Source organism: Gigantopelta aegis, chromosome 3 (assembly GCF_016097555.1).
Source record: "Gigantopelta aegis isolate Gae_Host chromosome 3, Gae_host_genome, whole genome shotgun sequence".
NCBI classification, from domain to species: Eukaryota; Metazoa; Mollusca; class Gastropoda; order Neomphalida; family Peltospiridae; genus Gigantopelta; species Gigantopelta aegis.
In genome coordinates, this window is record NC_054701.1 from 90774820 (window position 1) to 90792889 (window position 18070).

At 35.7% G+C, this 18070-nt stretch overlaps 1 protein-coding gene across 1 annotated transcript in view; it reads left to right on the forward strand.

Annotated features, from left to right (window-relative positions):
• The first annotated feature begins 5210 nt into the window (after window positions 1-5210).
• Window positions 5211-18070, forward strand: part of LOC121369314 (inositol-pentakisphosphate 2-kinase-like) — a 104517-nt gene continuing 91657 nt past the window's right edge. The window contains exons 1-5 of the mRNA XM_041494293.1: window positions 5211-5287; window positions 7638-7715; window positions 9253-9351; window positions 11063-11129; window positions 15228-15376. Of these exons, the coding sequence (XP_041350227.1) occupies window positions 5216-5287; window positions 7638-7715; window positions 9253-9351; window positions 11063-11129; window positions 15228-15376 (465 nt within the window). The 5' untranslated portion in view covers window positions 5211-5215. The remainder of the gene's footprint in view (window positions 5288-7637; window positions 7716-9252; window positions 9352-11062; window positions 11130-15227; window positions 15377-18070) is intronic.

Genomic DNA, 18070 nt, shown 5'->3' on the forward strand with positions numbered 1-18070 from the left:
ATGTCACACTTTTGGTAAGTTGATCTTTTTAAATTTTAAAGTTTACAACTCTGCAATCGTGGAATATTTATACCTAAGAAAAAATAATTTACCAATAACTTTTAAGAATAAGAATAAGAATAAGAATAATTTATTTGCATAACACCCGAATATGGGCAGAGCAAAAATAACAATATAATATACATTTATCTGCAGTAACAGTAACATAAATATACATTAATTACATGAACAAACATCTGAATCAACAAATACATATGTAATTTAAGCCTTATTACTAGTGATATTAATATTTAAGTAATATTTAATGACCTACAATAATTATAGTTTTTATTTTATTGTGCCATACACGACATTTTTAATACTGACTATCTGTTTGGACATCATAGGTTATTCCCGTGGACCCTTCTAATACTGACTATCTGTTATCATAGGTTATTCCCGTGGACCCTTCTAATACTGACTATCTGTTTGGACATCATAGGTTATTCCCGTGGACCCTTCTAATACTGACCATCTGTTTGGACATCATAGGTTATTCCCGTGGACCCTTCTAATACTGACCATCTGTTTGGACATCATAGGTTATTCCCGTGGACCCTTCTAATACTGACTATCTGTTTGGACATCATAGGTTATTCCCGTGGACCCTTCTAATACTGACTATCTATTTGGATTCCATAGGTTATTCCTGTGGACCCTTCTAATACTGACTATCTGTTATCATAGGTTATTCCCGTGGACCCTTCTAATACTGACTATCTGTTATCATAGGTTATTCCCGTGGACCCTTCTAATACTGACTATCTGTTATCATAGGTTATTCCAGTGGACCCTTCTAATACTGACTATCTGTTATCATAGGTTATTCCCGTGGACCCTTCTAATACTGACTATCTGTTATCATAGGTTATTCCCGTGGACCCTTCTAATACTGACTATCTGTTATCATAGGTTATTCCCGCGGACCCTTCTAATACTGACTATCTGTTATCATAGGTTATTCCTGTGGCCCCTTCTAATACTGACTATCTGTTATCATAGGTTATTCCTGTGGCCCCTTCTAATACTGACTATCTGTTATCATAGATTATTCCCGTGGCCCCTTCTAATACTGACTATCTGTTTGGACATCACAGGTTATTCCCGTGGACCCTTCTAATACTGACCATTTGTTTGGACATCATAGGTTATTCCCGTGGCCCCTTCTAATACTGACTATCTGTTTGGACATCATAGGTTATTCCCGTGGACCCTTCTAATACTGAGTATCTGTGATCATAGGTTATTCCCGTGGACCCTTCTAATACTGACTATCTGTTATCATAGGTTATTCCTGTGGACCCTTCTAATACTGACTATCTGTTATCATAGGTTATTCCCGTGGACCCTTCTAATACTGACTATCTGTTATCATAGGTTATTCTAGTGGACCCTTCTAATACTGACTATCTGTTTGGACATCATAGGTTATTCCCGTGGACCCTTCTAATACTGACTATCTGTTTGAACATCATAGGTTATTCCCGTGGCCCCTTCTAATACTGACTATCTGTTTGGACATCATAGGTTATTCCCGTGGACCCTTCTAATACTGAGTATCTGTGATCATAGGTTATTCCTGTGGACCCTTCTAATACTGACTATCTGTTATCATAGGTTATTCCTGTGGACCCTTCTAATACTGACTATCTGTTATCATAGGTTATTCCCGTGGACCCTTCTAATACTGACTATCTGTTATCATAGGTTATTCTAGTGGACCCTTCTAATACTGACTATCTGTTTGGACATCATAGGTTATTCCCGTGGACCCTTCTAATACTGACTATCTGTTTGGACATCATAGGTTATTCCCGTGGACCCTTCTAATACTGACTATCTGTTTGAACATCATAGGTTATTCCCGTGGCCCCTTCTAATACTGACTATCTGTTTGGACATCATAGCTTATTCACTTGGACCCTTTATTTATGACCCATATGGTTAAAAATATCTTGGTACATATCAAAGTGATACCGTGCCCTGAGCGCCACTTGAGGGGGGGGGGGGGGGGGGCGCCACTGAGCAGTTTTTATTAAAGTCAGACAAGCCATCCTCGGATAGTGAACAAAATTATTTTCTTCAGATGTATGGGGCGCAATTTCAGTGCTCGCAATAGATGCTAAATTTTCCGTAACACCACTGTCAAATACGTCCCACTAGAACAAGTGGGACGTAACACTTCAACGTCACATGATGACGTCATCATTGGCGCACTACAACCTTACAAGGACGTCAACGAAACGGGTTGAGTGATATACATTAAGATCGATTATGGGTAATAAATAGGATATTAAACTCGTTACCATTTCGTATTATGTTTATGTCCCTCGTAAAATAATTTTCATTGTCACTCACTAAAGCTCGTCAGGCCCGTATTTGGAGGGGGGGGGGGGGGTCCGGGGGGTTCGTTTGAACATTCCCGCAAAATCTGAGGTCCACTTTGTTCAGTTTTTAATATTGTACAAATACTTGACTGTAACTTTTGTAACTTTCCCATAAAACAATATTTGCTGTCGTTAGCAAGGGGCGAGTCGTAGCCCAGTGGTAAAGCGCTCGCTTGAAGCGGTTGGTTTGCGATCGATCCCCGTCAGTGGGCCCATTGGGCTATTTCTCGCTCCAGCCAGTACACGACGACTGGTACACCAAAGGCCGTGGTATGTGCTATCCTGTCTATGGGATAGTGCATATAAAATATCCCTTACTGCTATTCTGTGTGGTCTTTAACCATATGTCCGACGCCATATAACCGTAAATAAAACGAGTTGAGTGCGTCGTTAAATAAACCATTTCCTTCATTTAGCAATCCCCTTACCAAAGCTGCAGTACATGATTAAGAATTTCTAACTAATCTGGCAAAAAAGATGAGAAAAAAGGAACCTACATGTAGCAAAAATATTTAATTGTACTTTTTGCTATATTGATGGCCTCGTAGCATTCGATAATTACATGACAATGACAGCAGGTCACCTTCCATTGATATATCAACCAAAGTTAGAAATAAAAGGTTAACAACAGAAAGTAATCCTGATAGGTCAGGTCAGGTCAGGTCATAGGTTTTAACGTGCACATTCAGAACAAACTGTCCAGGAAAGGAAAAGGTTTGGGGTGGGTGGGCGAGGGGTCGCCAGCGCTGGCATGTGCAATGGAGCACAAACAGCCTGACCAGGGTCAGTAACGGGCGAGGGTTGGTTTTTGGTGCTCTTGAATTTGCAAATGTCCCGTAGGATTAAGGCCAACTAGAAAATGTTGCGTACTTTCTTGAATGTAATTTCCAAGTATTTCAAAATGTTTTATGCCAACATGTAGATGCCATTTTGATGATATGACGCATCAATGACAACAATGAAATGGGATGCAATAATTTATTTTGAATTAGATAGATATCCACTGATACATGAACGAACCTATCGTATGATAAAATATTGCTTCAAAATGATCAAAACATATAATTGTATTTCGAGTACAATGTATAGTGAGATGAAATCTAGCGGCGTAATATGTACAGCATTTAAACGTCAATTTGTATATAATACCTTACCTATATAACTATAATTTACATTTTCCTTATTGATATGGATGTACATGTATATCGTAATATATCATCTTATTATAACATATATAATATTTATTATCCATGGGCGGATCCAGGAAATATTTTTAGGGGGGGACCAAAAAAGAAGGGCACATTGACTCGTCAAAAGGGCACCTTACTACAAGTTTTGATATTTACAATTAATATGAATTCCTACAGTTCTACGTCATAATATACTAGCAATAATGAAGTAAATTGGCGTCACTCGCGTTAGAACCTCAATGGGGCCCCATTGAGACTCAATAACACAGACACATATCTGCAAGCTTGCGCATGTACACGAAAATCTTGATTTCATTTATCTACAATATAATTATTGTTTACTTAAAAAAAAAAATATTCTACAAACAAAAAGGGCACTTGGACATTTTGAGGGCACTTGAACAATTTTTTGGGGGGACGCGTCCCCCTGGTCCCCCCCCCCCCCCTTGGATCCGCCCATGTTATCCTAATTGTATGTACATGTGATATTGTATGTTTATTACTATTGTTGTTTGTTTTTACCAATAAACCGCTGTGCTTACGGTCAATAAAGAATTGAAAACGTTTGAGGACTACACCTGTACTCTCAACAGGGGATGCAGGTGTTGGCGGTGATTAGTGATGATACAATTGTCATGAACGTAATGTGTTTCGTTTTTCATAAATATGTTCATTATTAAAGGAATTGATCATGGTTCTGAGGTACACGTACCTTTTAACATATACCTCAGGTTAATACCCCGGGCCAATACCTTTAACTTCTGCGGTTTCCTAGAATTTCATTATCTTGGGGTTTTAGGCTTTCAGAGATTTCAAATTTTCCGGAGAGGCAACTTTTTTTCTCAATCAAATTCATATCCAAAAGGCCCCGGCAAATACCTAATTGAACGCTCCCACTCAAAATGCTGGCTACGGGCCATAAACATGATACGAAATGGAAGCTCGTTTAATATCCTATAAATATTTCTCGTTATAACCACAACTGGTATATCAAAGGCCGTGGTATGTGCTATCCTGTCTGCATATAAAGATCCCTTGCTACTCATGGAAAAATGTAAAATGGAAAGCAAATTCCACGAACTTAAGATAATACTGAGGTGGTGTATTGTTCTAGGTACCACTTTAGATTGTAAATAGAATGAGTTCTTTCTAAAACATTTTAATTCAATGTTTCTGTTAATTAAACATTTGTAGTGGTGGCGATGTATTAAAATACTTGTGACACTGAGTAGTTGTGAATGCATCCCTACTGTTCTAGAACTAAATGTTAACCACAAATAAAAATTGTCATGTGTATTAGTTGTTGGTTAAAGTAGAACTTAATGGGATGCTAATTTGACACACGACTCTGCTTTATCTTCTTTTATTTTTAACATGATCATTATAGATTATGCCTAATGAATAGATATGAATTAATGATGAATTTACAAATAAGTAAGTAAATAAATAAATGTTACAGCTGTACTGTGATTAACTTAAATAAGAAAAAGCAGCATTTATTATTATATCGATCGATTTGCATGACGACTAACCGATAACGGATTCGGAACTCTCCAGTCTCGGAAAGAAAAGAAAACGCTAACCAAGATGGCGCGGCCCATGGTGTGTAACGATGTTGAATGGCATTACAGGGGTGAAGGGAATTGTGCACTTGTAGTTGCTGATCCCCAGGTATGGATTACATAAGACAAGTAGAGCACAAAGGATATTTTGCTGTCATCGATTTTTAAATACTTCCTTATTGGTCAATACTTGCTGTTTCTGTTAGGGACGGTGACTAAGGTCGACAACATTCACTTGCCTCACCATCGTTTTTGCTTCGTACACGATAAATATGACATATCTTACCGAATTTTCACATCATTATCCACATTTGGAAAATGTTAGTTTTTAAAATTACAATATTTTCTTCAAACAGTTAGACATTTCAGCCATTTTTAAACCAAAACAAAATTAAAAAATTAATAGCATGCAGTTTTGGAAATTGTATTGATTCTAATTGAATATCTGAAAATGGTATTCACCCCATTGTGACTGTCATCTCTGGGTGAAAATTAAAGAGGCGGGGGGGGGGGGGGGGCTATGTGGGGGGACCCCTGTGACCCCTGTCCTTCCCAACCCCTAACCCCAAAACAACAGAAAAGCCAAAAAAAATAAAAAGGGCATGTTTAACATATATATCGTTGTGCAGTGGTGAAGAAAGTACTCACCCGCTTGCCAAATGTGAGTAACAATTCTGACACAAGTTAAAAAATTCAACTACCAGTCAGTCAGATGATCCGTCTTTTTCTGTCTGACTGTAAATTTATTTATTTTTATTTTTGATATTGAATCTGCATCAACCATGCCAGAAATCCAAACCATTCAAACAAACGGTTCAGAATGATGACAAAATAGTTCAATACACAGCAATACATGTTCCGCATTGCCGACTTCAGAGTTCCGAACTGTGTAGGCGCGACATTCTGGAAATGGGTTATAGCGAAAACAGAACCGTGGCAAAACCAGGGCTAGCTCTGCCACTCGCCAATTGTAAAATTGAGGAACAATTGACAAATTTTATTTTAATTTGGCAAAAGAATTTCATGTAATAATTGATGCTTTGTTGAAAAATAACTCTGGGTTTTTTTTTATGGTTTTTTTTTATAATTTGGCGAAATGTTTTACTCGCCAAGAACTAGCCTTGCAGACCAGCCCCAAATGAAAATGGAACCAAATTAGACAAAACGGAACCAAAATCTATGGCTATATAATTTGTACAGAACTAAAAATTAAATAATGTATGCTAAAATATCATTACAAGTTGTGAATAATGATATCTTCAATAAAACAACAGCTATATTAATATTTGCAAAAAACATTTAGGTGCCATTATAGCCAAATCGGTTCCATTTTGGCCAACAATTTTTTTTCATTTTGATAGTGATTCCGATTTAATCTCATTGAAAGTTCCCCAAAAGAAGATCCATTCAAAGGTCAATATTTGTTTACATTCAAAGTATATTGCCAGTGTATTTTGAATATATTTATATTTACTTGCGGGATGCCACTTGAATTTTGTAAATCTATATGTAAGAAATGTGTCAAGGTTAGTCTTTACCAGAATATTTCAAAATTTATTTACTTGTCAATCAAGGTTTGGTATTTTTTGTTCGTTTGCCAGGTGATGTTGATCACTTACCAAGTGTCTTTTAATGTTTTTGCCATTATCTATATTACAGTATATATATTGTTAAACAATAATATAATATTCTATAGGCTGGAGGAATAATAGAAATTGGATATTTTTCTGCATGGTTATGCAGCCCCTAAAATTTGGCGCCATAGGCTTGGGTCTAGTCAGCCTGTGCACTAACACGGGTCTGAATCCATTGCACTGATATCTCTAGCTAATAAATGCAGTTTCATTTATATAAAGGATTTACTGAATAAACAGTTATGACCAATTAAATCTGAATTTGAGGACAAAATATCAGATGACAATCATTGAACACAAGACAGAATGTCCATTCTGATCATGTAACAAATTTGGCACCAAATATGTATTTTTTTACCTGGAGACTGCTGACATGATAGAATGGCCATTAATATTTTAAGGCCATTCATCAAAAAACCATGGCAGAAATTGTAGATGGTATGTTCCGAATTAAACTAAGGTACCTACTTTCCCTATTTAAAAATGAAGTAGCAATGATTCTGGCCAATTTATGATTGACGGAATGGGTGTCAGTATATAATTACCCCACTACATGAAATTTCATGGCCTATTCTCAAATAAGTATTAATCATTACTTTAAGTAGAGTGTTTTTATATAAATGAAAGTTGCAAACATGGGATTTAAAGGATACTTTATCAAATTCTAAACATAATAATCACTTGTGTTTATAAAAGATGTGTGACCGATATGCAATGGACAAAATATACATTACTGTGCATTTAATTTTTTTTTTTTTTTTTTTTTATGTATTTGTTGAATTCATTGTTTTGAAAAAAATTCTATTTCTGTATATTTTATTCCAGAATCGGAAGGTGTATCGACTGGTTAAGAAATATTTCACCCAGAGACTCAATCAAGGTTCATGCCAAGACACCTTTGTTGTAAGTTTGCAAATTATTTCAGACATCATTTAAACAACATTTTAATACTAGTAGTCAGCAGTTTAGTTTCTTCTAGAATTTTTTTTTTTTTAAATAAAGAATAACATTTATGTAGAAATATTTTTCTATTTTAGATCTTTCTAATAAATGTCACATTTCAGACAACCTTTTTAAGTTTCAGTCATAAGCTTGTAACAGAAATGTAAATAACAGGTAACAGGCATCAAACCATCACCTATTGATGTAGACATTAAACTTTGTTTTTAGTCTAGACATGCCATTCATTGATATGTAATATACCTTAAGATAAGATAAAAATGTACTACAGTGAAACTCCACTAAACTGGACACCCTGAGAACCAAGTGAAAAATCTGGTTTTAAGAGGTATCCGGTTTAGATAGGTTCTCTTCTGCACAGATATTTAAAAAGGGACCATGAAAAATGTCTGTTTTGGGGGGAATTCCGGTTTACAGAGGATACGGTTTTGAGAGGTTTCACTGTAGTTTCAAAATGTTGGATCCTTCTCTACTTTATATTGGTACAATGCAGTAAGTACAACAGACCTGTCGGTTGTATCCAAGCAGTTAAAGAGACTGTTCTCATTTTGTATTGGTACAGTGCAGTAAATAACAACAGACCTGTCGGTTGTATCCAAGCAGTTAAAGAGACTGTTCTCATTTCGTATTGGTACAGTGCAGTAAATACAACAGACCTGTCGGTTGTATCCAAGCGGTTAAAGAGACTGTTCTCATTTTGTATTGGTACAATGCAGTAAATAACAACAGACCTGTCGGTTGTATCCAAGCGGTTAAAGAGACTGTTCTCATTTTGTATTGGTACAATGCAGTAAATACAACAGACCTGTCGGTTGTATCCAAGTGGTTAAAGAGACTGTTCTCATTTTGTATTGGTACAGTGCAGTAAATACAACAGACCTGTCGGTTGTATCCAAGCGGTTAAAGAGACTGTTCTCATTTTGTATTGGTACAGTGCAGTAAATACAACAGACCTGTCGGTTGTATCCAAGCAGTTAAAGAGACTGTTCTCATTTTGTATTGGTACAGTGCAGTAAATAACAACAGACCTGTCGGTTGTATCCAAGCGGTTAAAGAGACTGTTCTCATTTTGCTGCCATTGTAACATGTTTACAACTAACAGAGCCTTTTTGATGATTAAAGTGATATATTAATATTTTCTTGTTTAAAATATCAGTATCTATATGGAATTTTTTGGGGGGTTTTCATCCTAATGTTTGTAGTTGCTCAAAGTGGATTTTTTGTATGTTTGAAACAATATATATTACATAGTAAATATATTGAATAATGACTGCCATTAAAACACGACTGTAAACACATTAGATATACAGACACTGGTATTCTAAACAAACATGTATTTACTATGTAATTGCAGTCGCCTAAAACGCTCTGTACCCTATATGGTTTAAACAGAGGTGCATTGAGAAATATCACATTCACATTTAGTAAATAAACAATTATTATCTTCGCCAGTGTTGAAATAATGTGTTTTTTCCTTCAGTCAAAACGTGAACTAATAGATGCTGCATTGAGACACATCGTGGACTACGTACGCAATGTCATGCAGCCATTGCTATATTCAAAATACGTTGACTCACCTGTAAGTATTATATCAGTGTTGATCAACAGGTTTTTTTTTTTTAATATTGTGTCCTTAGTTTAAACTATTTTTTATAAGGTATAACATCACCAATATGATAAACTCAAGTTATCATTGATATGGACTGTGAAATATTGATAAACTCAAGTTATCACCGATATGGACTGTGAAATATTGATAAACTCAAGTTATCACCGATATGGACTGTGAAATATTGATAAACTCAAGTTATCACCGATATGGACTGTGAAATATTGATAAACTCAAGTTATCACCGATATGGACTGTGAAATATTGATAAACTCAAGTTATCACGGATATGGACTGTGAAATATTGATAAACTCAAGTTATCACGGATATGGTCTGTGAAATATTGATAAACTCAAGTTATCACTGATATGGACTGTGAAATATTGATAAACTCAAGTTATCACTGATATGGTCTGTGAAATATTGATAAACTCAAGTTATCACTGATATGGACTGTGATATATTGATAAACTCAAGTTATCACGGATATGGTCTGTGAAATATTGATAAACTCAAGTTATCACTGATATGGACTGTGAAATATTGATAAACTCAAGTTATCACTGATATGGTCTGTGAAATATTGATAAACTCAAGTTATCACTGATATGGACTGTGAAATATTGATAAACTCAAGTTATCACTGATATGGTCTGTGAAATATTGATAAACTCAAGTTATCACTGATATGGTCTGTGAAATATTGATAAACTCAAGTTATCACTGATATGGACTGTGAAATATTGATAAACTCAAGTTATCACTGATATGGTCTGTGAAATATTGATAAACTCAAGTTATCACTGATATGGACTGTGAAATATTGATAAACTCAAGTTATCACTGATATGGTCTGTGAAATATTGATAAACTCAAGTTATCACGGATATGGACTGTGAAATATTGATAAACTCAAGTTATCACTGATATGGACTGTGAAATATTGATAAACTCAAGTTATCACTGATATGGTCATGGGGGTGGGACGTAGCCCAGTGGTAAAGCGCTTGCTTGATGTGTGGTCTGTCTAGGATCGATCCCCATTGGTGGACCTATTGGGCTATTTCTCTTTCCAGCCAGTGCACTATGACTGATATATCAAAGACTGGTATGTGCTATCCTGTCTGTGGGATGGTGCATATAAATGATCCCTTGTTACTAAAAAGTAGCAGGTTTCCTCTCTAAGACTATATGTCAAGTTACCAAATGTTTGACGTCCAATAGCCGATGATTAATAAATGAATGTGCTTTAGTGGTGTTATTAAACAAAACAAACAAACTTTGATACAGTCAAATTTTTGCATTCTGTATTTTTAACATTCATTCTACAGAGAGTAAATAAAAGTTAAAAGGAGGTTATTGTTGGTGAACCACAATTCTGTTACTTATAAAATTTTGTTATTTACAAACCGAAAGACCTTTAATGACTGACATATTGTGATGGAGTGCAAATGTAACTACCGCTGCCACACCAGGCATGAAACATTTTAGGATTTTCCCCCAAATTTCTGATTTTAGTGCCATGTCAAATCTGAATCTTAGTTCTTTGATCAAAACAGTTTTTAAAATTTAAATTTTCACAATATTTTGGATTTTTTTTAGTGGAAATATTCAGTACATTATGTTAGTATTTATACTTCTTAATTGACATATTTTGTGTACTTTTATTATTTCTTGTAGGAAATGACAGTCATCGAAGATATTTTTGTGAAGAAAGTTCAGCCAGCTGTGTCTGATTCGAGACCAGGTAACCGTTATTTCATGGTCTTACCTGTCCATTCACTTATTTACATACTACAGGCCTCTGAAAATTACGAGAGTAATAGAGTTTTGTTTGCGCGTTGCTCACATAAGTATAGTTTTTCATAACCCATTTTTCATTTGCACGTTGAATTTATAACATCATTTACATGGTCATGATGGATTATGTAAAAACAAAATGGGTTGCCTGAATTTGTTTTTGTGTAACTTATAAATATTAATTCTCAGAGGCCTGTAAAACAGTTAAAAATATATCGTTCCTCTCAGTAACTTTCTCTAGATTCATAACAATGTACATATATTGTAAGTACCCAAAAAGAAATTGCTACTTGCGCTTGTGATCAAAATATTTTCTTGAATTAGTACTAGTAGTGAAATGGGTTATTTTGTGTTTGTGTGAGGAAGTTAGTGGGTTTGTGCATAATAATAAAGAAAAGATAGCTTAGTGATTTAAACACATTGCCATTTTTCATGATCAAACCCCCGGTCAATGCATGCTTATAAACAATTGTCCAGTCCCTGTTAAAGTACTGCTTTCACACGCTGCAGTTTTTATAAATGTCTGACACTCAGAACAATGTGTCTTTCTTTCATTAATAGTCTCTTCTAAACTAATCACAGAAAAATGGCATGCCTTAGTCATACTGAACATAACTCCATGTTAAAGTAACATCTTTAAAATCTAATAAACATCATAACCCCAGTCCCACTATGCCTTAGTTGAAATTTTCTAAATAAAAACAAACAGTTAAAACACCTCTGGTTGGTAAAACATCTCCACAATGCTGTGTCAGGTTCATTTCATGCTGTATAGTTTGCACGTAGCACTGGTAGATGCTCATGGACTATGTACACACTTGTTCAAGTGGTAATGCCATGTGAAGGCTGTACAGTTTGCACGTAGCACTGGTAGATGCTCATGGACTATGTACACACTTGTTCAAGTGGTAATTACATATGAAGGCTGTACAGTTTGCACGTAGCACTGGTAGATGCTCATGGACTATGTACACACTTGTTCAAGTGGTAATGCCATGTGAAGGCTGTACAGTTTGCACGTAGCACTGGTAGATGCTCATGGACTATGTACACACTTGTTCAAGTGGTAATGCCATGTGAAGGCTGTACAGTTTGCACGTAGCACTGGTAGATGCTCATGGACTATGTACACACTTGTTCAAGTGGTAATGCCATGTGAAGGCTGTACAGTTTCCACGTAGCACTGGTAGATGCTCATGGACTATGTACACACTTGTTCAAGTGGTAATGCCATGTGAAGGCTGTACAGTTTGCATGTAGCACTGGTAGATGCTCATGGACTATGTACACACTTGTTCAAGTGGTAATGCCATGTGAAGGCTGTACAGTTTCCACGTAGCACTGGTAGATGCTCATGGACTATGTACACACTTGTTCAAGTGGTAATGCCATGTGAAGGCTGTACAGTTTGCACGTAGCACTGGTAGATGCTCATGGACTATGTACACACTTGTTCAAGTGGTAATGCATGTGAAGGCAGTACAGTTTCCACGTAGCACATGTGAAGGCAGTACAGTTTCCACTAGCACTGGTAGATGCTCATGGACTATGTACACACTTGTTCAAGTGGTAATGCCATGTGAAGGCTGTACAGTTTGCACGTAGCACTGGTAGATGCTCATGGACTATGTACACACTTGTTCATGTGGTAATGCCATGTGAAGGCTGTACAGTTTCCACATAGCACTGGTAGATGCTCATGGACTATGTACACACTTGTTCAAGTGGTAATGCCATGTGAAGGCTGTACAGTTTGCACGTAGCACTGGTAGATGCTCATGGACTATGTACACACTTGTTCAAGTGGTAATGCCATGTGAAGGCTGTACAGTTTCCACGTAGCACTGGTAGATGCTCATGGACTATGTACACACTTGTTCAAGTGGTAATGCCATGTGAAGGCTGTACAGTTTGCACGTAGCACTGGTAGATGCTCATGGACTATGTACACACTTGTTCATGTGGTAATGCCATGTGAAGGCTGTACAGTTTCCACATAGCACTGGTAGATGCTCATGGACTATGTACACACTTGTTCAAGTGGTAATGCCATGTGAAGGCTGTACAGTTTGCACGTAGCACTGGTAGATGCTCATGGACTATGTACACACTTGTTCAAGTGGTAATGCCATGTGAAGGCAGTACAGTTTCCACGTAGCACTGGTAGATGCTCATGGACTATGTACACACTTGTTCAAGTGGTAATGCCATGTGAAGGCTGTACAGTTTGCACGTAGCACTGGTAGATGCTCATGGACTATGTACACACTTGTTCAAGTGGTAATGCCATGTGAAGGCAGTACAGTTTCCACGTAGCACTGGTAGATGCTCATGGACTATGTACACACTTGTTCAAGTGGTAATGCCATGTGAAGGCTGTACAGTTTGCACGTAGCACTGGTAGATGCTCATGGACTATGTACACACTTGTTCAAGTGGTAATGCCATGTGAAGGCTGTACAGTTTGCACGTAGCACTGGTAGATGCTCATGGACTATGTACACACTTGTTCAAGTGGTAATGCCATGTGAAGGCTGTACAGTTTGCACGTAGCACTGGTAGATGCTCATGGACTATGTACACACTTGTTCAAGTGGTAATGCCATGTGAAGGCTGTACAGTTTCCACGTAGCACTGGTAGATGCTCATGGACTATGTACACACTTGTTCAAGTGGTAATGCCATGTGAAGGCTGTACAGTTTGCACGTAGCACTGGTAGATGCTCATGGACTATGTACACACTTGTTCAAGTGGTAATGCCATGTGAAGGCTGTACAGTTTGCACGTAGCACTGGTAGATGCTCATGGACTATGTACACACTTGTTCAAGTGGTAATGCCATGTGAAGGCTGTACAGTTTGCACGTAGCACTGGTAGATGCTCATGGACTATGTACACACTTGTTCAAGTGGTAATGCCATGTGAAGGCAGTACAGTTTCCACGTAGCACTGGTAGATGCTCATGGACTATGTACACACTTGTTCAAGTGGTAATGCCATGTGAAGGCTGTACAGTTTGCACGTAGCACTGGTAGATGCTCATGGACTATGTACACACTTGTTCAAGTGGTAATGCCATGTGAAGGCTGTACAGTTTCCACGTAGCACTGGTAGATGCTCATGGACTATGTACACACTTGTTCAAGTGGTAATGCCATGTGAAGGCTGTACAGTTTGCACGTAGCACTGGTAGATGCTCATGGAATATGTACACACTTGTTCAAGTGGTAATTACATGTGAAGGCAGTTTAAAGAATCTACCAATTCACTGAGTAAACATTCGTTTTACCATTTACCACTTTTGTACATTTCTGAAGTCAATACTATATGTATCTGTTATTCTTAGCAAGTATGATTCTGATTTAATTATAAGTTTTGTCTATTATTTCTTTTATGTTCATCTGGGTATGAACAAAAACAAATCATTGCAATCTTATGTGAGAACAGCTTTGCTGATTCACAGTTTACGGATGATTTTTTTTTTGTTCATACCCCAATGAATGTAAAAGAAATAACAGACGATCCTTAAATAAATTTAATTATTTTTTAAAAAGAATTATCTTTTATTTATAGATAATGTGCCCTAATTGCAGTTTTGGCAAAACATAAATGCATGCACAGATTTTCCTTCTACATGTATGTTCTGGTAGCCGTATTTCCACCAATAATATAAATGTAAGTGCCTTAAACAAAATCCTGTGGAAATCCGTGTTAATGAAACTTTATGGTAATTAAAACAGGTATTTTAAACTATGGGGAAAATTTTCATTCAGTTCTGTGAATCTTGTGAAATTGTTTTAAGATAGAGCTATTTCAGTTCAACATTTATTAAACATGATTCCACTAAAACTGAATAACGTTATCCAAAGTTATTTTTCATTTGTTATGCAATATTCAACCATGTTTTTTGATGACATATATTCAGATAAATAACAAATTATAAACAACTTTGAATTTACACACTTCACAAAAGTCTTTGTTTAAGATATTTACAAAAGACCTATTACAAAATCACTATTAGTGAGTTTCTTCTCTGCTTTTCAGTGCATCGTCGTAACACTAGTCCAGATACACTTGACGGTGTAGCTCGGTCAGCCTTAGTTCTACCAGATGTTTGTTTCATCTCGCAGACACCGGAGATACTAGAGTGCAACAAGGAGCATGACGTCACTACAATCAGCATTGAGATTAAGGTGGGAAAACACGATATAGGAATTATTTATAGCAACATGATAAAACCATAGCAATTATTATATCAACATGATGAAACTAAAGTTATTTATAGCAACATGATGAAACCATATGAGTTATTTATATCAAGATAGGTAAACAGAAAACAAATATAGATCCTAGAAACCCTTTCCTTTTTTCTGTCATAACTGACTATTTACTTCTGACTACAGTGTATGTATCTACCATGAATGTTGAGTTGCTACATTGGAATTGTATAAAGGGTTGTAGAAAATAATATGTATTAAAAATGTTACCAAATTATATTCAAGCCACGTGAGTATAAAGCAAATGTAAATGTGGCAATTAGTTTTCATGTTACAAACTCTTTAAAACAAATTAAACATCAAACAATCATTAATTGTTTATATCAACATAATGAAACCATATGAATTATTTATATCAACATGATGAAACCTATGAGGTATTTAGATTAAGATGATAAAACCATATTAATCATGTATATCAACATGATGAAACCATATGAAATATTATATCAACATGATGACACCAAATGGGTTATTTATATCAACATGATAAAACCATATTAGTTAATTATATCAACATGAATTATTTTATCAACATGGTGTAACCATATGAATTATTTTATCAACATAATGCAACCATATGAATTATTTTATCAACATAATGCAACCATATGAATTATTTTATCAACATGGTGCAACCATATGAATGATTTATATCAACATGATAAACCATATGAATTATTTATATCAACATGTTAAAAACTATATCATTGATTTATATCAACATGATGCAACCATATGAATTATTTATAGCTACATGATGAAATCATATGAATTATTTATATCTAGATGGTAAACATGATAAAACCATATGAATTATTTATAGCAACATTATGAAACCATATGAATATTTAAAGCAATGTGAGAAAACCATATGAATTATTTATATCAACATGATAATTTTAACCATACGAGTTATTTATACCAAGATAAGTAAACATCATACAGCCATTTGAATTATTTATATCAAGATAGGTAAGCAAATTAAAACATGATACAATGTACTGTGATAATAGCTAACAAAAAAAAAGAGTAGAACAAATATGGTGGAGTCCACCTTGAAGGTTAGTGTATGTTGACAGTTTTGAAAGACATTGAGTTTTATTCCATATTTTAAATTTACTTACCTGTGTTATTGATATTAATACACAACTCTTTACACTGTATTCTAATTTACTTACCTGTGTTATTGATATTAATACACAACTCTTTACACTGTATTCTAATTTACTTACCTGTGTTATTGATATTAATACACAACTCTTTACACTGTATTCTAATTTAACTTTACTTACCTGTGTTATTGATATTAATACACAACTCTTTACACTGTATTCTAATTTACTTACCTGTGTTATTGATATTAATACACAACTCTTTACACTGTATTCTAATTTAACTTTACTTACCTGTGTTATTGATATTAATACACAACTCTTTACACTGTATTCTAATTTACTTACCTGTGTTATTGATATTAATACACAACTCTTTACACTGTATTCTAATTTAACTTTTACTTTTTATATCGATTTGGTAACAAGTTTGGTTTATTTAACGACGCCACTAGAGCACATTGATTTTTTATCTTATCATCGGCTATTGGACATCAAACATATGGTCATTCTGACACTGTTTTTTAGAGGAAACCTGCTGTCGCCACATAGGCTACTCTTTTACGACAGGCAGCAAGGGATCTTTTATTTGCACTTCCCACAGGCAGGATAGCACAGACCATGGCCTTTGTTGAACCAGTTATGGATCACTGGTTGGTGCAAGTGGTTTACACCTACCCACTGAGCCTTGCGGAGCACTCGCACAGGGTTGGTATCTGGAGGCCTAACTACGACGCCAACGAGGCCAGTATATTATATTGATTTGGTAATCATTCATGTACTTAACTTTGACACCCAATAGATTGGATAGTCGATGAAGTCTTTGTGCTGAAGTGTTGTTAAACATTCATTCATTCATTCATTCATTCATTTTGGTAGATATTCCACCATTGTTCACAGTTTCAGAGTGGTGTATGATGGAATATGACAGATGCCAGTCTCCATGACAGTTTAAATCATTAAAATATAATTTTAAAGTGACTTATAGCTAACACAGGGAAAATATTTGAAAGTGGCTTTGAAAAGCAGATGAACTTCCACATGCTAAAAATAAACCATTTGAGATATTGAGACAGCCTGTTCTCATTAATTCAAGTAATTGGATATAGTAACTTCTGTGCTGGTTACATTTTACTGATTACGTTACTGATTAATTTAATTGCTTGGGAAGGTGTTTAGTGTAGAGCTCTGAAACATGAGGAATACTTTGTAATAGACTCTTTATGTGATATAACATGTTTTCATTTTAAGGATGGGATCTAGTTCAGTTGGTAGAGCGCTCGCCTGAGTTTATTTGGTCGAAAAATCAAATCCTAGCAAGTTACTCATTCTCTGATTAGAGTTTTCCCCATCCCAGCCAGTGCCCCATGACTGGTATAATAAAGGCCATGGTATGTGCTGTCCTATCTGTGGGAAATTACATACAAAAGATACGTTGCTGCTAATGGAAAGACTATATGTCAGAATTACTAAATGTTTGACATACTATGGCTGA